At 52.6% G+C, this 25961-nt stretch overlaps 1 protein-coding gene across 8 annotated transcripts in view; it reads left to right on the top strand.

The window, feature by feature from the left end:
- Positions 1-25961, top strand: part of NTNG2 (netrin G2) — a 46800-nt gene that overhangs the window by 7571 nt on the left and 13268 nt on the right. For all 8 annotated transcript variants that reach the window (XM_058853869.1, XM_058853871.1, XM_058853868.1 and 5 more), the window contains exons 3-4: positions 13420-14063; positions 24964-25136. In XM_058853869.1, the coding sequence (XP_058709852.1) occupies positions 13420-14063; positions 24964-25136 (817 nt within the window). The remainder of the gene's footprint in view (positions 1-13419; positions 14064-24963; positions 25137-25961) is intronic.

Below are 25961 nucleotides of genomic sequence, written 5' to 3'. Positions count from 1 at the left end.
TGCTCCTTGACATCCCAGTGAGAGCACAGGGATCCCACCTTGCTGCAGGAATGGGAGCCCTTTTCCCCTCACAGAGGTGTTGAGACAGTATTTCATGTTCAGACAACACTCTCTGATGCAGGGCCGAGCTCTCAGCCCATATTGATGGGCCAGGGGTATTTTTATTTGGAGTCAGCATTGTTTCATCAGCTAATAGAGCTTGTTGACTTTGGCACGGGTACATGAAAGGAAAAGGTTTTATTTATTCATTACACACGCAGCTAAATTGGATGTTTAGTTTAGTTCTTAGCTAAACTTTTCTGAATGACATGTGGTTATAAGGCTTGTACTAAAGGACTGTTTCTCCTGTGGACTGGGTGCTAAAATTGGAAAAAGCAGACAAACCTTTGGGCTAAGAAACCCTTTTCCCTGCACTTTTAGCCCATCTCATACAGCTCTACCCATCTGTATCTTCATACACCTGTTTAGGTGCAAACAAGGGATTGTGGGTTTAGAGATGATTAAAAGCCAAAAGTTTTTAAAATAAGAAGGGAAAAAGTATTACTTCAGCAATGCTCTTCCAAAAACATTTATAAAGACGCAGCATGTTCTGGTGGTTAAAGGATGGATTCATCCCTTCTGGTACCCTGAGCAGAGACCCACAGCCCTTTCCCAGCCCACCAGACTTCTAGCTGGTTTCAAGTAAAACCAGGGGACAAAGCACGAGGTATTCTCAGCCTTTTGAATGCCCTAGGGATCAAGGACATCCTATGGGCTAAGCAGAGCCTGTGTACGAGTCCAATGGAAAATCCTTTCTAAGAAAAGCGGATATTCTCCCTCCTCCTCGAATAAATCAGCACTACCCACTGCTGGTTACAAACCCATCCTTGGCCGTAGAAGAGGGAGTTGGAACTCCCCACTGCCCTTCATTGTGGAACTCATACGGCCCTGGGGATGATCACTTTGCCTTTATTATTTATATGAATTAAAAAATTCAGCAGCACAAGAAATTCACTCTCCGCTGTCAGATCACCTGTGACACCCCTGGCAGCTTTGTAGGGAGGGAAAGAAGTGATTTCCTTTTCACAGCTGCAAAGTGCTATCAGCCCCTCTTCCCCCTCAAAGCCTCCAGCCATTAAATTAACACCTGAAAACGCTTTTCCTTTGAGGAAAGCCTGGGAAAGACAACTTGCTGCCATTTCCACCCAGAGGAAGGCTTCCCAATCCACCCCTTGCACCCATCCTGGTGATGGTTTTGAGTGTGGGAGAAGGAGCTGGATTTGTGAACTTTTGGTTCTGTTCTCACCCTTAATCACTCCTCAGCATCAGGGTTGCTGCAGAGGACACTGTTTGAAGTCAGGATCAGTGGCTTCTTGCCTTTGGGGCCAGACCCTTGGGTTGTACATTATTAGCTGCTCAGCAAATTACACACTGCTCTTCTGTCACTGAGGCTACTTCAGAGTGCAGCAGGATCTCAGTGTTTTAAAAGGAAAGGCTTCACAGAAAAGTGAAAGAATACAATTCAGCTTCAAATTAGAGAGTGCTGAGCAAACAGGATTTTCCCTCAACAGCCTGCAACAATTTCCTTAAATGCCCAGTTCGGGATTCATCTTGTTGTAAAGTGGGATGCTACTCCCCAAACAAGGATCATTTCCACTTGCTGATGGAAAAGACACGGTGATAAAAATGAAGCTGTCAAGTAGATTTAATTGGTACAGTGAGCAGAAAGTTTTCCCCTACCTTGAAGGTGTTCAGGAAGAGTAAACTACTTTTGAGAAAAACTTTGCTCTTCAAAGGAAACAGTGTCCAGATGGGAAAACCAGAAGAGAATGGACTGAAGACTTGCTGGGAAGTGTGGCCAGAGTTGGGAGAGCAGTTCTTACAGCAGCTCCAGGTACCACAGCTTTTGATAGGCAACTTTTGAAGCCAAAGGTATTCAGGGAAATCCTTCCTATTTATGTATTTTAAAATCTGCATTGTATTCTATAGCATAGATATGATTTTCCAATAAACTTTAAAAGGATTTCTCCCTACAGAAAATCCTGTCTGAGTGGGAAGGAGTGCTCTCCTATCACGCTTTGGTTTCCCCGAGTGAAAGTCCAGCTCTAACCTTAGTTTCAGATCCCAAACCACCCTTTTACCATCAGCCTTTTGAGATGTGGAGCTTCAGCTAACCCAGTTACTCAGGCAGTTCAACAAAGAGAGCAGGTTTCTGTGTTGGAAAACACCAAAGAGACTTTTTCCTCCCCAAACCGCACAGCACTGCTGGGTCACCATTCTGGACATGTCTTTGGGGAGAAGCTACTGCCTGCAAAGCTTTGGCAAACAGCAATTTGGACTTCCAGCCTTCACCCCAGGTAGATGAGCCACCCCCTGCAGCCTCAGACATGTCTGATGAGGTTCCCACTCGTTCCCCCTCTTCCAGGCAATGCCACCAGCATGCCCAGAGGGGACAATTGCAGCAGTGACCCTGCTCCCACCCTGCTCCACTGCCCTGCCCTGTTTGGCACCAGTTCTGCACATCTGCTCTGTGCTACCCATGGCCAGGCTTAGGGGAACCCCTGCCTTTTGGCTCTGGGGGGATTTCTGCCTTGGTCAGCTGTGGCCAGGCAGGCTCCAGCCACAGGAGGGCCCTGCCTGGGGCTGCTGGCCCAGGAGCTCAGCAGAGTCACCAGACTGGCTCCCACCCATGCAGGAGCCTCCCCATGCAGGAGCAGCCTTCCCTCTGCTCCCCTCTGGAGCAGCTCCATGCACGGTGCCATCACTGCAGCCTCTGCACACCCCAGAGCAGTGGCTCCGTGCTGAGCTCCACGGGGATGCTGCCACCACCATGTCCAGTCCTGCCTTGACACTTCCATGTCCCAAAGGGAGAATCAGCACAGATTCAACTGGTTTCTATTCCAGCCAGAGGGTTTGTAACTCCCCATCTGCTGGCTGAGTCAGCTGCTTCAGCTCTGTAGTGCTGCCAGTCTGGAGGTTTGGGGAGCCCTGTCTAAGGAGAGGATCACTGTCGGGGTCTCAGGGACAGCCAGGATATGGTTTGGGCTGACACAACTCCATCCAAACCTCTGACAGGCACCTGCTGAATTGTTCCCCTGAAACAGAACATAAAGCAGCCAAATGCTTTGCACACAACAGCAAAGGCAGAGCACTTGACACAGCAGACAGACACAGGAGCCCTGATCAGAGGGTGGTGTGGGCTCAGGGGTATCCATTACCCAGCTGTAGCCCCTCCACAGAGGCCCTGGGGAACATCTGCACCTCCATTTGACGAGCACAGCAGAACCTCCTCTCCCTCCCCTTTCCCACCCCCGGGCTCTGCATCCTGCCCTCCCCCATTCAGACTATCAGGGCCTCTCTTAGAGAATAAATTATTAATAGCGGCGTAGCGAGCCTCTCTGCAAAGGCTGCATGTATTGAGCTTACAAGGCGCACAAGCTTTTAGAGAGCAGGACACTTTTCCTACTTCCTAAGCATTTTCTTAGTCCTGAATCAATAATGCACTCGCAGCCCTGCACACAGGTCGCTGCTGCTGTGCTCCTGCTGCTAGGGGCTGCGGACACAAATACATCTCTGTAGCAAGATGCAAGGGCTTAATAATCTGGCAGGGAAGGGATGGGGCAGAATCCAAGCAGCTTAATTTGTAAACAAGCTTCAGGGAAGTGCCCTGGGAAGAGCAAAGCTTGCAAGTGCCTGGTACAGAAAGTCTGAGTTTGGAGACAAGCTAAAAATCAGTCAATGTGATTAAACTGCTGCATTTTTGAATGCGTGCCCGTGGCTGCCAACTGAGGAGTGCCTGGTTTATCAGCCTCTGATCCCAGGCTCCAGGTCACCCCGCAGCCCCCAGTGCCAAAGGGGGAGGTTGAGGGGTGCAGCAGGCAGGGAGCTGGGGGTGGAGGTGAGCCCAGGGCAGCAGGAGGGATGGGGTTAGAGCGGCTCACCGGGGGATTAGCAGTTCACAAAGAAAGAGCTGCTCAAAAATGATTCCATGGGAGGCCGGGCTGCTGCGGGTGGTGTGTGTGTATCCCCAGCACAGATGAGATTATCTGCTTAGGAGTGGAATTTTCCGGGCAGCATTAACCCTTGTGCTGCCCCCAAATCAGCTGCACACTCGGGACAGGGCGCTGGGCAGGGGATCCTGCTGCCAGGCCATCCCAGGGCTTTGGAAATGGAAGTGCTGCTTCCAGGCCACTCTGCAAACAGCATGCTTGGGGCCTTCCTCAGAGAGGTCACCCATGGACTGGGCTGGTTTCAGGCTGAAGGTTGAAATTCCTCTTGTAACCAGATTTTCTGTTTCTGGCTTAGCCAGAGTGGGCGTGAGGGGATTTGTGTCGGTGCAGGAGCGGTGCTGGCTGTGTTGTGAGGGTGGACAGGTGACTCGGGTCAGCCCTTGTGCGTGAAAAGCTCTATCTCCCTCTGCATCCTCCCTTTGTGGAAAGGATGCTTCCCGCCTGGATGTCACCCTTTTGCTGAGGTTGTGTCATTTATGGTGCAATGACCAGTTCAGACCCTTTCCATGAGGCGCTGCCAGACCACAGGGAGAGCTTCAGACAGAGCGTGGGATGAGCGCAGAGATTTCCTTCAGCCTCACATCAAGGCTGGGTGAGGGAGCCACTGCTTTGCCCTGCTGTGGGGATTTCAGTTCTCAGCAAAGGTGGAGTCCTCAATGCCTAGTGAAGCTCCGAGCTGCTCCTGAAATCCCTCCCTGCCTCAATTTCCCCAGCTGGAGACAGGACATTGCCCTGCCACCAGCCCACCCTGTCTGGCACGGTGATGTCTCCCCAGGGCTGGTGGAGAGAAGGGCACAGCGCTGAGCCTGGATGAAATACAAACAAGATGCTTCTCGAATTCAGAGCAGGCTGGAGGGGGAAGGGGAAGAGCAGCCACGAGTAGGGCTTGAATCTCTTCTCTGGCGGAGAGACGGGCCCAGGGGAGCCCGAGAGCCTTGAACGAGCGGCACTGCTCGGTGAATGAGGATCTGCTTCAGGCCAAGGGGAAGAGGCACAACAGCAAAATGTCTCTCTGAGTGTGTCCCGGTGTCGCGGCCGGAGCCGGGCTCAGTTCTGCTGACTCACGCTCGGCCAGGCCCCGCACACAGGCCCGGCCTGTCCTGAGGCCTCGGCCAGGGGTCACCTTGTGCTCGGGCAGCCCCGGATCCGGCAGGAACGGGAAGGAAGCGGAGGAGAGATCAATCCCCCAAACCACGGCCGGGGAGGAGATGGTGGGTGTGACATTCGGCTGAGCCAGAATTAGCAGCAGATCTGTGGAGGGACCCCATTTCCACCCTATTAATAATTCATTCCAGCTCTGCCTATACCTGCTCATAAACAGCAAACAGCTTGTTAGCGAGGATGGTTTTCTCCCCTTTTGCTGTCTCTGCCTTAATAAGAGCCCCTTGCAGATGGCTGGGGGAGGGAGGGGGCAGGAGAAGGACACATGAGTGAGCAGAACACCCCACCAGCCCTCCCGGAGCTCTGAATCCTATCCTCTCCAACCCATCCCGAGCTGCCCTTCCCCTGCAGAGATGAAGCTGCAAAATAACCCCTCACCAAGGCCCAGGTGCCTTGCCAGAACCTTCCTACCCACATGGGCCACCTCAAAACATCCCTTTGGAGGGGTGCTGGGAAGAGGAGGGTGATGCCTGGGGGATGTGCAGATGAAACCTTTGCTGGAGCATTCCCGAGTGGCTCAGGCAGCCCATGGGAAAACTGTACCTTCCATCTCCTATCTTATGAGACAGCTCCTGTCTTATCTGAAACATAGAGAGCTTGACCGAAGAGGTCTTTCAAAAACAGTAACAAAAAAAGGTAGAAAATACAGCATCTTGAAGAAAGACTCCCCAGAGTCCCCACAATCCAATGCTGTGCTGCTGGCTCCATTAGGGACCGCTCCCTGCACACTGACAGGCATCCCAAAGATGTTTTCCAGGTTCAAGTCACAGCTGTGCAGTGGGGAAAGGCCATGACCCACTTGGGGGAGCAGAGGAATCAGTGCAAGAAGAGTGGACCTGGCCAGGCAAATCCCAGTGTCCCCCCATGTCCCTCAGAGGAGGGCACAGACCTTCACCTGGGCTCACAGGGAAGGGGATTTGTGGGGCTCTTTTGCACAAGAGAGGCCTTATATTCCTCCTGATCCCTCTCCCTGCTCCCAGCCCTCTCTGCAGTGAGTTATGCCACTTGCCAGCTGTTGGAAATAATCCCTATAAATTAATTATGGTTGTTTCACCTCTCTGATCCCTCCCAGCCCATGAATAGAGTGAAAATTAATTGTCAGAGAGTATTTCCAGCTCTCTTTGAGTCCCACTCTGGCCACTGGCAGGTTACAGTTTATGCCCTAAAGCATAAGATTTAATTACTCACAAATGTTATTTTTGATCATAAAATCACCTTGTCTTGTCATAAATCCAGACAGAGCAGTTGAACCCTCAGATAAGGAGCAGCAAGAGTGAAAACACCCTGAAATGTCATTAGGATGAGCCTGTGTTTTCTCCTGGGTAAATGCAATTCTGTTTGGGAAGCAGCATCACATCCTGGAGTGATTATTGGAAGAAAAGCCAAGGAAGTCTCCCAATACACACATCACTCAGGGTGGCCCTTGTCAGAAATTTGTGTTGCAGAAAATAAGTTGAACTCTGTGTCACTGGGGAGGTTAAGGGGGGTTGGCAGTGGAGCTGGGTCAGGCACCTTCCCTGCTCAGCGAGTGATTTCCCCGTGCTGACCGACACCAGAGCAAACCCAGAGCCCAGCCAGGAGGGAACAGAGATCCCTGAGAAGCCCTGGCATCATGAGGAAAGCTGAGGCAGGGGATGGAAGGGAAGTGAAGCCCCACAGCTCAATCTCAGTGGGAGCTGGGGGCACTCAGCACAGTGTAAAAGAGGAAAGAAAATGTCCTGGGAAGGTCATTTCAACTCCCATTCCGCAGCCTGTGGAGCCAGTGGATCCAACGTGCCGCTGGACAGGGGAAGGGAGAGGCGAAAATAAAACTTTGGGAGGAATGTGTTCCAGAACATCCATTGGAGAGGCAGGGATGGAATGGGCTGGCCCTGCTCCCCTCTGCAGGTTGGGGACCCCTGTGTCTCTGGCCACCAGCCCTGCCTGTGACAGCCTGGCTGCTCAGGGAAGGGGAGGCTGCAGGACACCTGCGGTGGCACTGCTCCACAGCGGGGACTTTGTCAGGACAGGAAGGATCAGGTGCACCTGGAGATTTTGCTGATCCCTATTTTTTTGCAGGATTTGGAGGAAATTTGATACCAATTTCAGGACTCGGTTGCGGCACGAGGAAACACAGGGAATTTGTGAGCCTCATCTGCTGACCTTTGAGCAGAAATTCAAAGGCAGCGTTGTAGGTGTCCTGAGGGAAGCAGAAGGGCCTTGGGTGTCCTGAGGGAATCAGAAGGGCCTTGGGTGTCCTGAGGGAATCAGAAGGGCCTTGGGTGTCCTCAGGGAATCAGCGGGTCCTTGGGATGCTCCTGAGAGTGCCTTAAGCATCACAGCTGGATGGGGTGGGGGTGGGTGGGGGCTACAGAGGGAATTTTTTCCTCCTGGGTAGAGGTTCAGACCAAGGTTTCCTTGGTCACAAGCAGTCCCAAGAAGAAGGGAAGGAGCTTCCTGTGCTGTCACCTGCTTTTCCTGGCTCTGCAGACTCTTTGGGGATCTATCAAACAGCTCCCAGTCCCAACCAGCACCAGATTTTGCAGGAGAGCCTGGAGACATCCAAGAGAGACAGTTCTTAGAGGAAAAAAACACTCCAGGAGAAAGTACCCAAGAGAAACCCACACAACAGCACCACTCTTTGTTCTGAAGAAACACATTTAATTTTTCTTCTTTAATAAAAATCTTCCTAAAATACACCAAGGATTTCCACCCCCCCACCCTCAATTAAAAAAGTACAAAGATTTTTTTTTCCAAAACTCATCCAAGTTGATGAGACCTTGTCATCACTCTTACTAGGAGACTGTAATTAAAAACAAGTGGTCTCGGGGTGCTCTAGGTTTTAGCAGAGGCCTTGGCTTAAACACAATTCCATCAAGCAGAAGAGACCCCCAAATGCAAAGGAAGTCCAGGAGGGTTCTCAAGACACCAAACAAATCACACCAGGTATGAGAGCTGTGATTGAGCATCCTTGGCTGAGCAGTACAGACTCTCACATCATCTACTCATTTTTCCTTTCCAAATCTTGTTGAGGTTTTTTTTCCTCCATTAATATGATTATTATTATTTTTCTTATTTTTCTTCACTGTGCAGCTAGTGGTTGCAATTGCTTTCCAGCTTCCCTTTGGCATGAAGATCTGAAAGCTGCAGTCTTATTTCTGTGCAGCTTTCACCATTCACAACAGATGTCTAGTTTGTTTAAAATATTCAACAGCCTAATGATTAATCAAGCAATTGCATTTAAAAAAATATATATAATTTTATGCTGTGAGGCTTAAAAATGGTATTATCTGCTAGGGAAAGAAACAAAAACATAAACAACTTTTGCGCTCATTAAGAGCCCTAAAAACCATCTGGGCTTTGTAAAACTGAGGCCTTTTGTTGTGGTTGGTTTCCCCCATTCCCTCCCTTCCCAGCAAAGTGGGGAGCAGCTTCTCTGCAGCACTCTGGATTCTTGTCATTTCGCTTTGTCAGACCAATATTTTGTTTCTTAAGAAATCCTCCTCCTCCTCAAGGAGCAAGTCTCTGCTGTCACCTTCAGAAAGTCCCTTTTGCAGCATTTCTGCCCAGAACTGACTCCAGGCACCAAGAAGAGACAAAACCCAAGGGCTGGGTCAGCAGTCTCCAGGGCTGGGACACATTTCCAGCTCAAGGACTGGGCCCACGGGAGTCTCCTGAGTGCACCTGGATCAGGGCAACCCCCTGACCCAGGCTGGGGATGGAGAACTGAGAGCAGCCCTGCCAAGGAGGATTCAGAGTCCCAGGATCTGAAGAGGGCCTACAGGAAAGATTGGGAGGGCTCTTTATTATGAATTGTAGTGTTAGGACAAGAGATAATGGTTTTAAACTAAAAGAGAGCAGATTCAGATTAGCTGTAGCAAAGAAAACTTTTATAATGAATGTGATAAAATACTGGCATGGTAAAACCTCAGAGGTGGCGGATGTCTCATCCATGGAAACATTCAAGGTCAGGTTGGATGGGGCTCTGAGCAGCCTGATGTAGCTGAAGATGTCCTTGCCCATGGCAGGAGGGTTGGACTAGGTGACCTTTAAAGGTCCCTTCCAACCCAAACCATTCTGTGATTTGGCTCACAGAGGCACAACCTTGCCATGGTGCCATTTTTTAGGACACCTTGTCCTCAACGAGGCTCTCACAGTTTTTCCTGTGGAGATTTTCCCTTTATGGCTGAGCTGGGGCTAAGCAAGGCTGCAACACTCTTTGGTACAACCCCAAAAAGTGCACAGCCAGAAGAGCTGGAGAGCCTGAAATCTGCAATGTTTAGTTGCTGTGAGGACACTCACGACTGATTTAATAGCATGAGACTCAAAGTAAACTGGTTTATTTTAAGCTCACTGAGACCAAGTTTGCCTGGCTAATGCATCCTGACTTTTAGATTGAAGACTTAAATATCTCGAGACTTTGGACAGATTCTTTGGAGGACACACGGCTTGGAGGAGGAAACCAGATTCAAAAATAATACCTGGAATTGTTTCAATAGTGCTATATCTGATCTTACCAGGACCAACGGAGCAGCCAAAATGTGGCCATCTGTTTCCGCTCCCCCCTGCCCTCCTGGCTAACTCCAAACAACCTCCCCAGCAGAAAAGGCATCGAGCATCCCACAGAGGAAGGACAATTCAATAAACCTAACCCCAAAAAGGAACACTTCATTTTAGCAGAGGAAGCCGTAGTGATGTGACTCACTCAGTGGCTTTTGAGGCTCTCCCCCACCTTGCAGCGCTGTCACTTGGAGGTTATTTTTGTGTTTGTCCTGCTACAACCATGCACCTCTTGAGCCATTTGGCTCCCCAGAGCATTGGGGTGGTTAAAGACACCTTTGGGGGTGCTGCCTGCTGAGCTGAGCACACTCCCAGGCTGGGATTGTGCACCTCCATTCCCTGGGATAAGCATAGGGCAGACAGGCAGAGTTTTCACTCTGCTTTTCCCTCCTCCTGACCCACCAGGGACGTGCTTGGCCAGCCTTGTTCCTCCAGACGGGATATGGTGAGGGGGACCATGCTAGGGCAGACTCAGTTGCTTCCCTCACTGCTCCAGGGAAATCTGTACCAGCTCTCATCCTGGCCAGCCTTTTCTGGCCTGGATAATGTTTCCTTATTGTGGTTTTATCAGAGTCCTTTGTTTAATTTGGCCACTCCAAAGAAAGCATTGATAGGAGCATCATGTGCAGCTCTGGAGGTGGCCACAGTGGCCATGCTGGGGACAGCTCAAGTGGCAGATACTCAATGAGATTCATCTCACACCAGCTCAAGGGCTGTGGCTGCTGCACACAAGGAAAGGAAGGCTCATGGCTTGTCTTTTGCCAGGACAGCTCTGAGACACAGACTCTGCTCAGACAGAGCCACTGAGCAGCAAGGCAGGTTTGTCAGGGACTTTTCTGCTGTCATCCCAAGCCAATTCTCCACCCTCCTTCAGACAAGTGGTAAAGATGGACGTTGGGGATGGTCTTTTCAGGGCTGTCCTATTAAGCCATCTGTATGGCCACATTGACAGGAGGACCATACTGCAACACAATATGTCGCTTCAGCAGAGGAAACACACTCAGAGCCCCCAGCACTTCAGCTAAGGGGGATTCTTCTGCCTTTTCCCTCTGCCACCACTGTAAAGCTGCACTGAGAGGCAGCTCCATCCCCAGCAGGAAGCTGTGTCTCATTAGCAGAGGTAAACAATTCCTCTGAACGTGACAAGTCAGCAGAGCATATTTAATATGTCAATATCTCAGGGTTTTTTAATCCCTACTCCAGAACAGCTAGTTGTGGCAGGAGAGGGCCCCCCAGCATGGCTCAGAGTCCCACCACAGGCCAGCTGGCATCTCCCCCTCTTTTAGGGGGTTGTGAGGTGCCCTCACCCCTCAACCTCACCCACCCAAGCAAGCCTGAGCACTCCACTGATTTCCCTTGCTCAGTTATCAGAGCTGCAAATAAACTAAACAAACAAACAAATAAATTATCCAGCTCTTTGCTTTTAAAACATCAACCCAAGCATCCATTTGAGTAACCTCCCTGCTGCAGGGTGAGTGAGCACCACACTGGAGCCCAGCAGCTCCAGTCCCAGCCTTTTCCTTCCAGCACACACAGAGTTGGCAAAAGCCACACATGGCCCAAGCTGAGGCTGTGACAGGAGCAACAAACCCCAGCACAGCACTTGCAGCTTCACTGCCAGGCAGGGGTGTGTCAGAGCAAGACTGGGTTGAAAACAGTTTGAGTTCTGACCTGTTTTATCCTGTGCTGCTTTCCCCAGCAGCCTTGTGCACACACACACACACACACACACAACGTGCGCTGTATTTACAGGAGTCCCCTCGTGTCCCCAAGGCTGTCCCCCTGCACAGAGCCTGCTTCTCACGTACAGATCAGTCACTTGCTGGTTTGTTTTCCCCCTGTGCTGACAGAGCAGCCCTCTGCCTTGTTCACATTGTGCTGCTCACATGCTGCTCCAGACACAGAATTATTTGTGTCCTCAGGAGTTTTTCAGGGTGCTGTGGCCTCCACTGACTTTGCAAGTTGTTTGCCTTCAGTGCACATCTCTGAGCTTTGAGGAAGCACTAAAGGCCCATTTTACAGACATGGAGTGGAGAAGCTCTGAGTAGTTTCCCAGACTTTTGGTTGCCTGGCTGGAGGTGGCAAAGCCCAGATTTTCCAAAGCATGTTGTGTTACTCAGAGGTTTCCACCTCCAAAGCACAGCCCCACTTGGCACTCCAGAGCATCCACACATACAAGCCAGATCCCCTCTGCTGTGACTGGGTGTGCACAGGGCACCCCAAAAGCAGCTCACAGGCACTCAGACTCCAAAAGTTCCCTCGGTCAAAGCAAGCCATGGAAACAGGAGCAGCCTCTTCCCACACCTGCAGCAGCCAGAGACAAAACCAACCTGCTCAGATCCAGCCCTGCACCTCATTTTTTGGAGGCAGTATCAGCTCCCCGCACCCTGGCACAGCCCCGATGCTGCAGGAAGTCCCCAGGGCCAGGCAGGAACACGCTGGTCCCACACATAGCACCTCCCCATGGCTTCCAACCATGCCCAAAGCACCCACAAACCAAAGAACACCCAGCTTGCTCTTACCTTGAAAGCTGCTGTGCTCAGGAGAGCCAGACCTCGCTCCCCAGCAGGCTCCTCACCCCCAGACAGCAGCTCTGAGCAGCTCCAGCAGCTTTATCACCTCCTCCTGTGCCAGGTGCCTCTGCCTTGCTGGGAAGGTCCCACAGCAGCAAAGCCCACTGTCATACCAATCCCTCTCCCTCCCCAGTCCTCTATTTTGATTCTGAGAGGGAGGCAAAGCGACAGCAAAGAGATGCTTCATATGCAAAAAAAGGATTTGCAGTGTGTTGCAGAGTTTTTTGTGGTCTCTACCCACTAGAACACAGCCCTGCACAATCCCCAAGGCAGCTGTGACCCACATGCTCACTGCTGGAGGCAGAGGCTGCAGGGCTTTAACAAACATGGGTGGGCAATAAACGCATTGGCACAGCTGCCCACCCCCAAAACTTCAACCTTGACCTTGACGCTGTCCTGGTGCATCTCAGCACATGTGGATGTGGAGGTGTGTCCCTGCAAAACACACCAGCCTGGCTGTGCACTGGCACTTGTGGGCAGAACGGGATGGCTGAATGTTCTCTCCCACTGCTCAGGCCTGGAGGCAGTGGACATTGTCACCTGGATGGGATGAGCCATCCTCCTCACCCTGTTCCCTGTGGGTAGGTGAGCACCAAGGCACCAGGAGCACAAATCTGTGCTCTTTCTGCTGCTGCTCAGTTCTCTCCCAGCTTGGAGCTGGAGAAATTTGGCTCTAGCTGTGCTCAGAGGCACTGGGGGGATGGTGTGTTCCCATCCTTTTCAGCATCAGGAGCCACGAGAGGCAGGGGTGTGCTCGGGAGATTTTAGCCACTCAGTTCCTCCAAGGCAGCAGGGATGAGCACAGCTTTCTGTAGGCTTGTAAACTGGCCAAGCTTAGCCCATGTTTCTCAGAGACCATCTCAGGGAAAGAGCTTTCTATGAAAATTGCCCCTGTGCCAAATCAAAAAGCCCTTTCCCGAAGGGCCTTTCAAAGGCAACAGCTCAGCCATTCTTACAGCTGAGGTAAAGCCGCATCTTTCTGCCTTAAATTCATTCTCAGAAACAGCATCCTCCCAAGCCAGGCCCCGGCACCCTCCAGCTCAGCCCAGCAGTTAATGCTTGATATAAGCAGCCAAAGCCGGGGCCCGTGTGCCCACGCTGCCCACGCCACGCCCAGGCTTTGCTTTCCTCCCGGGTGATCATTTTTGTCGTTCCAGGAGAACCCGTACCTGTGCAGCGACGAGTGCGACGCCTCCAACCCCGACCTGGCCCACCCGCCCAAGCTGATGTTCGACAGCGAGGACGAGGGGCTGGCCACGTACTGGCAGAGTGTGACGTGGCGCCGGTACCCGGAGCCGCTGCTGGCCAACATCACCCTGTCCTGGAACAAGAGCATCGAGCTGACCGACGACATCGTCATCACCTTTGAGTACGGGCGCCCCACCATCATGATGCTGGAGAAGTCGCTGGACAATGGGAGGACTTGGCACCCGTACCAGTATTATGCAGATGACTGCATGGAGGCCTTCAGCATGCCAGCACGGAGGGTCCGGGACCTCTCCACCACCAGTGCCAACAGGGTCCTCTGCACGGAGGAGTATTCCCGCTGGGCGGGCTCCAAAAAAGAGAAGACCGTCCGGTTTGAGGTGCGAGACCGCTTTGCCATCTTCGCTGGCCCCGACCTCAAGAACATGGACAACTTGTACACCCGGCTGGAGAGCGCCAAAGGGCTCAAGGACTTCTTCACCGTGACCGACTTGCGCATGAGGCTGCTGAGACCCGCCCTGGGCGGCACCTACGTGCAGAGGGAGAACTTGTACAAGTACTTCTACGCCGTCTCCAACATTGAAGTCACTGGCAGGTAACGGCCGCTGGGTTTCTTTGGACATCTCTTCTCAGAGGGATGAGAAGAGGGTTCTTGCTAGAAAACACAGCCATCAGCATTTCTGCTGACTGAGAGATAATTGTTTCTCCCTCTGACACCCCTTCTCCCCAGGCAGGGCAGCAGATGTGTCCTTGCAAGGAGTGGCAGGGGCACCTCCAAGGCTGTGTCCTCCTGCAGCTGGTGCTGGGGGAGCTGGGACATGGCTTGGATGGACACTCAGGGTCTGAGTTCCCTCCAATAGCCTGTCCCAGCTGTGCAAACACGGCCAGCCGTTGCCCAGCTGTCTCAGGGGTGATGCTGGTGGATATGGGGCGTGGAATGAGGCTCACCCCTCTAAACTCCAGCTCACTGCCAGTACAAGCAGGGTGGGTCATCCCAAGCCAGTCCTGCACACCCTGAGCAGCTCCAGCTCTGGCAGATGAAGTTTGGGGTGCAGGTAAACCCCCTGAGAGATCTGGGACACAGGAAGCAGGAGGGGGTTTGTTTCTCCTGGATTTTGTTTTTCATTTCCCTGTACGATGCCATATGTTACGTTATGACATCAACCAAAAAAGCAAAGTAAGGTGGAAAAGTGCCGAGATGGCTGATTTCCCATCCAGCTTGTGAGAGACTTACAGGCGAAAGGGGAAAAATCCCCCCATCACCCACCCATGCTAACAAGCATCACCACAGCGACAGAGGAGCCGTTTGTGTCGGTTCCAAACTGTTTGCTTCTGAGACTTGCAAGTAGAAATGTTTGCAGGTGCCACTGAGGCTGGCTTTGAAAAGGCTCCAAGGGGAAGGAAGCTGCAGTGAGGGTTGGGAGAGCCCTTTCCACCCGCCAGGGCAGGCAGGAGACAGCGATGAGGGTTTTTCTCACGGCATGGTGCCTGTCTGGGACAAGCAGCTGTGGCTCTCAGCTGGGTTGGGGGCATTTTGGGGTGCACACAGTGGGGATTGCTCAGGGAGGAGCCCTGGGTGGCTCAGGCATGTGGGCAGAGGGGTGGGAGAACACCTCCACATGTGTCTGGTAAATTAGGACTAAATGTTTGATGACAGTGAGCTTTGGCTTCCAAGTGTGGAGATCAGCAGAGATAACCAAGGACCTGTTACTGCTCCCACAGCAGCCTGGGGATACTTGATGCTTCAAAGAGTTAAAATACTCTTGGTGTCCTGTGAACACCTTCCTCCTCTGAGCCATTTACCTTTCCTGTCTGCCTTGGGCAGGATTTGTTGCTTCAGTACTTTGGACTTCAGGCCATGCTGGTAGGATTCTCCTCAAACCAGCACCTTACTCTCAGTTGTCCTCCTCCCCCCTCCCCAGCCCCCCATCAGCTTTTGAATTCACTGGCCAAATTTAATACCATTTAATAGCAGCAGAGTTTGGTTCAAGACAGAAAATCCCTAAAAATTCAGTGAAAAGAGGCAGCTGGGGAAGGGAAGGAAAAACCCTTTCAAACACACCCCGCGCTGGAGGAGTCGCAACCTCTACCAGACATCCAAAATTCCACAGCCCGAGGGCAGCTGGAGGCGGGGATGGCCGGGCTGCGAACGCCCTGTGGAAGCTGCAATGCTGCTTTTTAGCCGGGGCCGACACGAGACAGGTTGGGTTTTGTCGGCTGATCCCTGCCGGCCTCTCCCGGCGCTGGCTCGGTGCCGCCGTGGCCGCCTGCCCGCGGCTGCTGCAGCGGCTCCGGCTCCGCCGCTCCCCTCTTGGCTCCGCTCACCGAAACCTGCCCGACCGCCTCCCCCAGGGCAGCAGGACAGCGGGGAGCAGAGGGCTTTTCCTTGCCTGGGAGCAGGGAAAACTCTGAAATCTGCTTTTATCGGCCCAAACTCCGAGTTCTGAGGAAGATGCGGCTTTGCGCTGCTCCAGCTTGTTGGGCTGGCTCCCAGGAGAGAGAGGGATGCTCGTCCTGGATAGGGAAGAGGGCAGTGCCTGTTCTGTGCTGACTCTTCCAGCCCCGTGGGCACAGGGCAGGGAAGGTGAGCAGCTGAGGAGCTGTGGATAAGTAGTGTATAGGATGAAGAAACTCCCTGTGAATTAACGCTGCTCCTGTGATTTTTTCTAGTTCCAGCAAGCAGGTTTTTCACTGAAAAGCGATCTATTTCCAGCTGTAAGCAAAGCCAGTTACGGTGCAGTGACCAAAACCAAATTAAATCTATTGTATGGCTCAACAAGGGATGGGTTAATGAGAGGAAGAGAGGAGAAATCAATGGGAGCCTGACAGGAGCACAGTGCAGGGAAGCAGGGAGGAAGGATGGGCAAGGATGGGGATGGACACACACTGCCTCTTCCAGGACATGTTGGAGGAACAGCAGGAAAGTGCCTGGATAAAAGTGGGGTGGTGTTAGGGATCCACTACAGGGGGCATGGAAATGAGAGGGAAGATGATTGTGAAGAAGTGAGGGGTCAAGGGCAAAACTCAGCCAGAAAATTCCACCTGGAGAACGGAGTGAGAGAAAATTCCCCCTGGAGAGCAGAGTGAGCAGCCCTGAGAGGCTGAAGGAGCCTGGCCACAGTGTGTGCTCTCGGTGTGTGGCATTGCCCGTGTCCCTGTAGCACACCGGGATTTTGGCAGTGCTCACAGGGTGATGAGGCACTTGGCAGCTCATTTCCAGTCGGTCAAGGGAAGATCAAAAACCCACAGAGCAGACTATGAGCCCAGGTTCTCAGTGCTGCAGCCTGCACCAGATCACTGGTGGGTTCAGAGAGCTTTCTGTGATCCCCTCAGTCCAGGTACTCCCCATCCTTCATGCCTCAGCTTCACACCAAGGAAAACCCTTCACCACAACCTCCCAGAGCTTTTGGGAAAAGCAGGAAGAGAGAGAACAGAGGGCATGGGGACGAGGGAAAAGGGTTTTCTGCCTTCTCTTGTCCTGTAGGCCAGAGGATCTGGTGAATCCTGGGGGTCACTGCTTCATTCCTGGGTGTTGGTACAGTGGACTGGTCCCTCAGGGTCTCCTCTGCATCTCCTCCTCCCACAGCCTCAGCCAGGTCCATCTCTCTGCTCATGGCTGACAGTTTATTTTTACTCTCTTTCCTCTTGGTATCTTTTTCTTTTCTTTTTTTTCCCCTTTCTTCTTCCGTCCTGTCCCTATTGATCTGCAGAGTAACTGGAGATGCAGAAGAGTCAGGACAGGAATAGACACAAGCAAGCCCTTGGCCTGTGTGTTGTGTGTGTGCCAGGCAGGGTGGGGAAGTGGAAGAACATTTCCCCACAGATCTCTATTCACTGCTTCATTTTCTCCTCGGTGCAGCAGTGAGCTCAGGCATGGGTGAATGAGCTTTCCCTGGCTGCCAGGGCTGTGCTGAGAGTCACTGGTTCTGCTTCCATTCCACACTGGGTCTCTCTGGAGTAATTTCTTCCCCTTCATAATGTCAGTCACTGCTGTGCTCAGCAGGGCATGCTCCATCACAGAGACATTAATAAGCTGTAACTGAAGTTAATGTGCCATGGCTAGGACATGTGGATCCAGTTAGGAGAAATCAGATTGAGCAGAAGTGAATCAATTTTAGGCTGCTTATTAGGATTTCTCCCCTCTGTCCTGCCCTGCCCCAGTGCATGGACTGTCTGTCTGTGCATCCTGCTGACGATGAGCAGTCCCTGGAGGAAGGCAGGAGAAGAGAGCATCCCTCACCACTGAGCAGCTCCATGGAACAGAGCCTCCTCTCGGGCTATGCTCAGGCCAAAGAGGCACCAACAAGATGAGGTTTCTAGTTTTGAAGTGGCTTTTCCTTTCCTCAGTTCACCAATTACCTTTCTTAGGCTTTCCTTGGCTGCTTCTTTGCTTACACCAAAATACTGAAGGGAAAGGCCCTTTGTGCTCCCCTGCTCCTTTCCCTGGTGCGTTCTCAGTGCTGTGCATGGATGCTCTCCAGGAGGATTTTCTCATCACATGGCTTGGAGAGTTTGTGCTAGTGGAGCAGAACAATGTTGGCCAGCCTGTTATCCAACAGCCAGGATCAGGCACTCCAGACCCCCAGAAGCACCTCCTGCAACAAATGGAGCTGGAAATGGTCAGTGGTACCCACAAGCAGGGGATATTATTTTCTGCATTTGTGGTGAGTTTTGAGATGTGGAAACGATTGATGCAGAATTGCTGTTAAAGATTAATGAATTCCTGGTCACTGCCTCCTTTTCTCAATGAAGGCAGCTCAGAGCACTTCTCCTGTGGCTGTAGCTCAGCTCAAACCATGGGTGCCAGCACAAAGCACATCCTGGTTGCACCTGAGGTGCTTTGCCCTGGTTGGACATTCCTTCTTCTGGCTCTGTTGTGGGAGACTTTCCAGCTGATCTTGACTTCTCCAGCAATGCTGTCTTTAAACTGGAGAAGAGGCTTGGTCCGTGTAAGAGTCTCTTGTTGAGGATCTTAGATTTTGTGTGGCGGCTGGTGAACATCTCTCCCTGAGGAGCAGGGTGGGACCTGCACCAAAGGGGAACAGGCAGGACCTGGGGTGAATGATTCTGTGAGAGCAGGGGCATTCCCAGCTGAGTTTGCCTAATCCCAGTGCTGGGGCATCACTCCCAAAACAGCCACAGGCTCACCAAGCATCCCCCAGGAACAAGCCCAACACTCCTGCAGCCCTCAGCCAGCTGCTGCCCACATTTGGCAGCTTTGGCATGACCACAAAAACCAGGGCAAGCACTGCCTGTGCCCGTCCCTGCTCCTTCCCCTTCATCTCCTGGCAGACAGAACTTGGGTCCCAGGAGGCAGCAGCATCCTCATGTCAAGGACAGCCAAGCCTGTGCCAGCAGAGCACTGTGTTCCTCGGCCCATCCACTCCTCCATGCTGGGCAGCCCCTGAGAGCTGGACCTTGAGCTTCCCTGGCATTCCTCCGGGCTGGAATTAGCTTGAGTTCCAGCAAAATCTTGCTCATCGTCATATACTTAAATGAAGTTAATGTGCAGCAACTGTTTGCTGGAGTCCTGCAAAGGTTTCTACTCCCACTGCAGCAAGGTGGGGAGGAAACTCTCTGAGGAGGAGGGAGGGAGTTAGTGAAAAACCCAGAGAGCTCCTCCCTCCCCCAGGCACTGCTGACACTTTGTCGATAGCCAGAGACAGATGCCCAAGGTCCTATTACCTGCTCCTGGCTTTGCTTTGTGAACGTTTTATCCCCTCCTCCGATTTTGTTGCCGAATTGTCTCTGGCCTGATCAGATAATAGAATTTCATCGATAGACTGAGAAGGTGATGTATGTTAAAGCACTTAATATAAAGAGACTTCTACAGGAGCCCAAATTCAATTTTGCCAATGAACTCAATTGCAGGCATTATTGCATTCCAGGAGAAAAACCAAGAGTATTTATACACATTACTCTGCAAATATTTATGTTCACATACCTGTATGATGTCCTCTTCACCCTTCCTCCCTTCTGCTGGCCGACCCCCTAATGGGGAAGTTTGGTTTTGTATTTGCTTTTTAAGACAGCTTTGAATATAAATAATGTTCCACCACTCAGCAGGATCTTGACAGCTGGTGAGTGTCAACTTATTTAAAATAAATAGCCTCTCGGATGGGAACAGCCAGCTAGCGTGCTCTTGACTTTGGCATCTTTTAAATTGTCTCATTTTTGTAACCCAAACCTCAAATCATTTCAGAGGGCAGTGAGGAGGGTTCCTTCCTGCTGGGAGGACTCACCCGTCCCTACCACACAACCAAATGTAAAACCCACAAGGAAAACAGCCCGCTCACAACCTAACTCTGGGGTTTTTTCAGTTCTTTGGCTCTGCACAGAGCAATGAAAGCCAGGAGCCTCTCACCCTGGTTCAAGCTGAAAAAAACAACACGTTAAAATGGCTTTTCCTCTCCTTCAGCCCCTGGACCTTGGGTTCAGGGAAGCTCCCAGCCCTGCTCCTGGGATGAGCCACCCTTGCCTTCTCCATCCCCTTGAGTCCTGCTCCAGGACTGGCAGCAGCAAACCCCTGCCAGAGCCATCTCCCAGCAAGGCAAATCCTGATATAAACACTCTCCACAAAGGGACTGCGCTTCTTCCATGGCCCAGCCATTAGAAGCTATTTTTACCTGCTTCCACACGCACAGATGGGCCAGAAACAATCCAAGCTCAGCACCCGTTATGCTTTGCCCAAAAGATTTGCTCCCTGCTTTTGCTGAGCTGCCAAAACAGTTGCAGAAGAGCAGGTAGAGGCGGGTAAGCGATGGCCAGGCAGCTGCCGGAGCGTGCTGCGAGCAGCGGCTGGGGATGACAACAGGGAGATGGAGAAGAGTTATTCATGTTTCCCCGAGAGCCCAGAGCAGTTGAAACATCGTTTTCCTTGGGGACGGAGAGGAAAGAGCTCCCTTCAAACACATGGTCCCGTGAGACTCATTAAAGTCTCATCAATTACAGTGAGAGCAAACAATTCAGGAGAAAGCTCTGCTAAGCCTTCCTCCGGCCGCAGTCATTAGCGGCTCTCCCGAGCTGCCTCTCCCCCACCAGCACCAGCACAGAGGGAGCAGGGCAGCAAAAGCGAGCCCATGGGGGGAAAGGTAGAAGTGTGATGGCTCAGAAGCCAGCAGGATGGGACCAGCCGTCTCCAGAGTATCCCTGTGGCCATGCAGAGCATCCCCATGGAGAGGAGCGTGCAGGCTGGGCTGGAGAGAGGCTTGCAGGAGAGGTGCTGGCCTCTCCTGCCTCATGTCCAGGATTTTTTTAAGGAGCTCAGGGCAGTCAGTGTTGTCTCATGGAAGCTGGGTAAGAGGCACAAGGGGATGGAGCAGATCTCTAGGTCCCCACCCAGCACAACAGGGTCACTGCACTGGGCCCGAGGGGTGCCAGCACCCCAAGGCTGCCCCATCCCTGCAGGAAGGGAGAGGGATGAGGAGATACTCTTTGCCTTTCTCTGCCTCACTTCCCTGCTCTGCAAGTGGGGCTGGGGACAGAAAAAGGGTTGTAAAACAAGGAAAAATTCTTGGAAGGGAAACAAAGGGCTTGGGATGGCTTTTTAAAATTACTTCAAAAGTCATTATTAATGAAAGCTCAGGGAAAGGGGCAGTTTTCCCAGTCCCAGCACAGAGGGAGGTTTGCTGCAGGTTTGCTGCACTCGCCCCCTTCCTGTGTGTGGGCATCTCCTTCCCTCACACGTGGGCTTGGCACCAGACACCAGCTTGCTGCTGTAACCTCCAGGATGCTGACATGGAGAATTGCAGAAAAGTGCTCTTTATGGCTGAAAGAAAAAAAAAAAAAAGAAAAAAAAGGACATTTTCCTGTAAACTTTCCTTGGCGCTCCAAGCTCTGTGATGTTCCCTGGTGGAGGCATTGGCAGCATCAGAACCACATTGCAGCACTCTGAGGAAAGCTGAATGACCTGCACTAAAATAAACTCATAAATATCCCTCTGTGCAAACTATAACATCTTGGGGCACACCTTGCTCCGACCACTCCTGCTGGGAGCAGTGTGAGCCAGTTTTTGTTTAATGCCAAGTGCAGTGGTGTGACCTCCTGCCAGCCCGGGGCAGGATGGGTGTCCCTGGTGCCCAAGGGTGCTGCAGGTCTGCCCTGGGGCTGCTTCCCACCACTGCTGACCCTACACTGACTGCCCACCGAGAAACAGCACTGTCAGCATGGCCTTGACCCACAAGTCAGAGCTCCCAGCTTCCCAGACCTCCTCCAGAGCCAGAGACCATATTGCAACCAGCACTTTGCTGGAGCAGCCCTGGGGCTGGAGCAGGGCCACGGCTGCCTTCTGCAGGACACAGCGCAGGTGTCTGCCCCGCTGCTGATTTTTAAGCCTCATTGCTAAGTAGCTCCTAACCTTTCCCTTCATCCTCTCCTTCCTGCCATGGCTGGGCGCCGAGGAGGATGAGCATAGGCGAGCAGGATGAGCGGCTCCCACCCAGGGGACTGGGCTAATGCCATTTACTCCAGCCTCTGCCAGCTGAATCTTGGCTGGGGAAAGGCAGGCACAGACCATTGGTGTGTCCTTGGGCTTGTGGTCCCGGAAGAGGAGGCACAGAAGCCTGAGGAAGGAGTTGAAGCCGATCCACTGAGCCTGAGCTGCAGGAAGGCCAGGATGCAGAAACCTCTGCCCAAAACTGGACTGGCTGAGGGTGCTCGGCTGTTCACCATTAAATAATGCAGCCTGATTGATTGGGCTGAAAAGTGCTGTGCTGTGGGGTCAGCCTGCTGGGGTTACAGGTCCCTGCTTAGATTGATGATCCTCAAAGGTCTAATTCAGAAAGCAATCCCCTGGTAAAATTGATCTGTCGGGTAACAGAACTTTTGCACAGTGGCAAAGTGGCCTAGCAGTGAGAAAAATCAGTGACCCTGGCACAGGCAGGCAAGGTGAACAGCTGCCTCTGCTTCCTCTTGACTTAATTTTCTTGCTTACACCAATTAGGAAGTGAGGGTCTCCCCTGGGAAGAGCAGTGCTCTGTCACTCCTCGCTGGGGGACATCCATGAGCTCCCTCCCTGTCCCCATCCCACTGGGCAGGAGGCAGCTGGGGCTGTCTCAGGAGCTTGTGCTGGGCTCCCAGCCCTCCCCAGCAGCAAGTGAGCAGTGTGTGATAGGAGCAGACCCTTCTGGCTGCCTCCTGCACACACCTGTGCCTCAGCAAGGCCAGGTCCCACTGCACAGAGGAGGATTTGTAGCTGGAGCCAAATTAATGGTGAGTGGGTCTCACTCTCCTGCACTGGGAGCCAGAAGCACCCCAGAACGTCTGCTTGGCTCCTGCCAGGAGCAAGGATGTGTGCTACATGTGCAGGGGGTTGGTCAAGGCTGCCTAAGGCCACCATGGGGACCAGGTGGTGGCCACCCAGGGCTGATGTCCCCACTGTGACCGGTCTGTGATTCACAGGGTCAAACACTGGAGCCAAGCACCACCCTCCACCTAATCCCAAACTTCAGGGAAGTCAAGGGGTGTGACAGTCCCTTCCATCCTTGTACCTACTCCTCTGGGGCTCCTAAACCCCCCTAGGCTGGATGCTGAGGCTGTGCCCTGGAGCTGCCCCATCCCCTCTCCCCATCAGAGGAGGAGGGAGGAGAGCTGCAGCTCCTGAAGCTGTTACTCTGTTCAGGCAGGGCCCAGAGCAGCAGTGGTGAGGCTTTTCCCTGCTTTAACCTGCTTTAACCCACTATCTTGCCTGCTTTGCTCTCGTCTGCTCGCGAGAGAAGGAGGCCACACCGTGTGGTCACTGAATAATTCACAGCCAGGCTCTGCAACACCCTGGGGCTGGGCAGCGCCTCTGCCAAAGGGCTGGGACAGTTCAGAGAGATCCTTCCTCACCAGAGCCAGAGGGGACCTGCAGCATCTGAAATTCAGCATCCCTCCTGGCTGCACGTACCAGCCAAAGCCACTTCCCTCCCCTGGCTGCTGGGACTGGTGGCTCACTCCCAGAGCAGCAGTGCTTGGAGGCTGTTAGTGCTTCCAGCCGTGACACGGCATCTCCAGCCCTCACTCACACACGGTTTCGAGTGGAGCATGCTGAGCATGTCTGCCTCTGCTCCCTGGGCCACCTTCTCTTCTTTCCTCCCTTTTAGAGGCTGCAGAATTCCCTCCTCTGCTTGATCAGACACAGGGCAGGGTTGTAAGACGGGGAGGGATTGTTCACACAGCTTATGCTTAGCCTCTGAGTGGGGTTTGATAGAATTAAGGACAGGGAGGGGAGGGAGGGGGAAAAAAGAAATCATATGTGAGGTCAGCTTATCCAGCCATGTGTGAGGAGAGCACAGCAAAGGTGGCCTCAGAGGGTCAGGCAGGTGACTGGGGAGCTTCTTTGGGGGCTCCAAGGGAGATGGGGAGAGGCACCAGGAGCAGGGGGCATGCACAGCACCAGCACCCAGACTCCCAGCTCCCAGCCTAATCCAGGCTGTTTATCCCAGTGCAGACAGAGCACAAGGAGCAGCAGGCCACATTTCCTCTGTCTTCTCTGCAGGCAGCTCATTCCCCCAGCGCTGCATCTCCTGGGCCTTGTAAAAGGAAGCGCTGCCCCATCAGACTTCTCCACCCCTGCACAGAAGGCACAGCATTACTGTTTTCTAATGCTTCTGCTTCTGAGAGTGTAAATTATTGCACAAAGCAGGGAAAACTGTCAGGCTGTGCTAGGGATCGGCTGTCTGGAATGAAATGAGATGTTTTGGTCCCCCAAGTCTCTGTCTGATGGCCTCAGCTCGGGCCCAGGAGTCACCAGAGCCACGTGTGAGTTATGGGCTCAGCCTCTGCGCTCTGCGCAAGTCACCTCGGAGTCTGAGCAACAGGAATTATTGTGCACAGAGATAATTATTCCCTGCACACTGCACTACAGCTCATTAAAAGTTTCTTAATGTTTGCAAATTGCTGAGTAGCGTTTTTAGTTGTTGCCTTCTCTGATGAGGCGGGGACTAGCCGGTGGATTCTGGTGGTGGCTTGTTGTCTGTGTTATTTTGGTCGCAGCAGGCTGGGGCTGTGCTGCACGTAGGGAAAAGGGTTTGTGCTGAGCAGCCTCACACCATGGCAGAAAATGCTCTTGGCTTTGGCACAGTGCACAGGGGGCAAGGGCTGAGTGCCACCAGGGTTAGCCCAGCTCCTCCATCCAAAGCCAGAGACTGCCTCTGAGTAAAAGCCTCCATGTGAGGTAATTAGCCAGATTCCTGTAGCAGCCTGACATGTGAGTGACTCCTTCCTGCAGCTGCAGATGTTGAGTGGCCATTCAGCAGCCTGTGCTGCTCAGTCAGATAACAGGAGTGAAGTGTCTCATCTTGGACAAGAGGTTGGAGATCCGCCCAGGGTGAGGAGGTGGACATTGAACCCCAGCACCAGATACCTGGGGAAACTGCTGAGTTCAGTGAGAAAAACCTGCAGGAGGAGCAGGGAAGGGGTGACCAGCCCAGCCTCAGCACATTTTCAACACTACGCTGGGAGCAAGGAGGAGCAGCAGGAACACCTGACAGCTCTTCCCTGTCTTCTTCCTCCAGATGTAAATGCAACCTCCACGCCAACCTGTGCACCTTCAAAGAGGGCAGCCTGCAGTGCGAGTGTGAGCACAACACCACGGGCCAGGACTGTGGCAAGTGCAAGAAGAACTTTCGCTCCAGGTCCTGGCGAGCAGGGTCCTACCTGCCTCTCCCCAATGGGTCCCCCAATGCATGTAAGTACCCTGCAGGGAACCAGCCCTGCCCTGGGCTGCACAGCACCCACAGATGGGAGTGGGTGCTCATCTTGTCCTTCTCCAGCTCGAATCCGTTCAGGATGCTCAGCTTTCCAAAGGGACCCTTGTCTTGGTACACAGAGAAATGAAAGAGGATCTGGTGGATGCAGAGGTGATGTGTTGACTGCTGGCAGAGGAGTGATGAATCTAAATGATGGTCAAGAACAGGGATGATGACCTTAGGCCAAGATATAACCATGGCTTTGGGGCAAAGGCAATTATTGTCCTTTGACAAAGGCGTTATTCAGCACAGCAGAGCTGTGGCTGCAGAGCAGCCCACGGGCTCTGTGCTGGCTCTGCTCAGCTGCAGGAGTGCTGCCTGCTCTCTGGATCCTGTCTGTGCTTGCCGGTGTTCCTGGGAAGCGCCGCGAGCCGTGGTCCCCGTGCGCAGCCCCAGCCTCCTGCAATTGCTGCTGGAACACGGCTCTGACAGAGGCAGCACACAGGTGAGATGAAGGATGCATTCCCACCATCCTCCGAGCAGGGAATTGGGGCAGGAGACATCACAGATGGGCCAGTTCCTCCTGGGTTCCTGTCCACTCCACATTAGCAAACTTGTTTAAATGTCAAGAAGCCACAGTAGCCACTCCAGCCTTTCAAGCAGCAGCTTTGAGCATTACCAAAGAGAATCTTTTTCTCTCCCTCCCCCCAAATTTTTTGAAAGATTTATGTGCTTTAAGATGATCAAAGCTGAAATCCAGGCTCCGAAGGCCGTGACGGGAATGTTTTGTGTGTGCCAGGGCTGGTAGACGAGCAGATTCTTTG

This window comes from Poecile atricapillus, chromosome 20 (genome assembly GCF_030490865.1).
Source record: "Poecile atricapillus isolate bPoeAtr1 chromosome 20, bPoeAtr1.hap1, whole genome shotgun sequence".
Classification (NCBI taxonomy): domain Eukaryota; kingdom Metazoa; phylum Chordata; class Aves; order Passeriformes; family Paridae; genus Poecile; species Poecile atricapillus.
The sequence above is the reverse complement of the archived record's forward strand: the minus strand, read 5'-3'. Positions and strand labels throughout refer to the sequence as shown.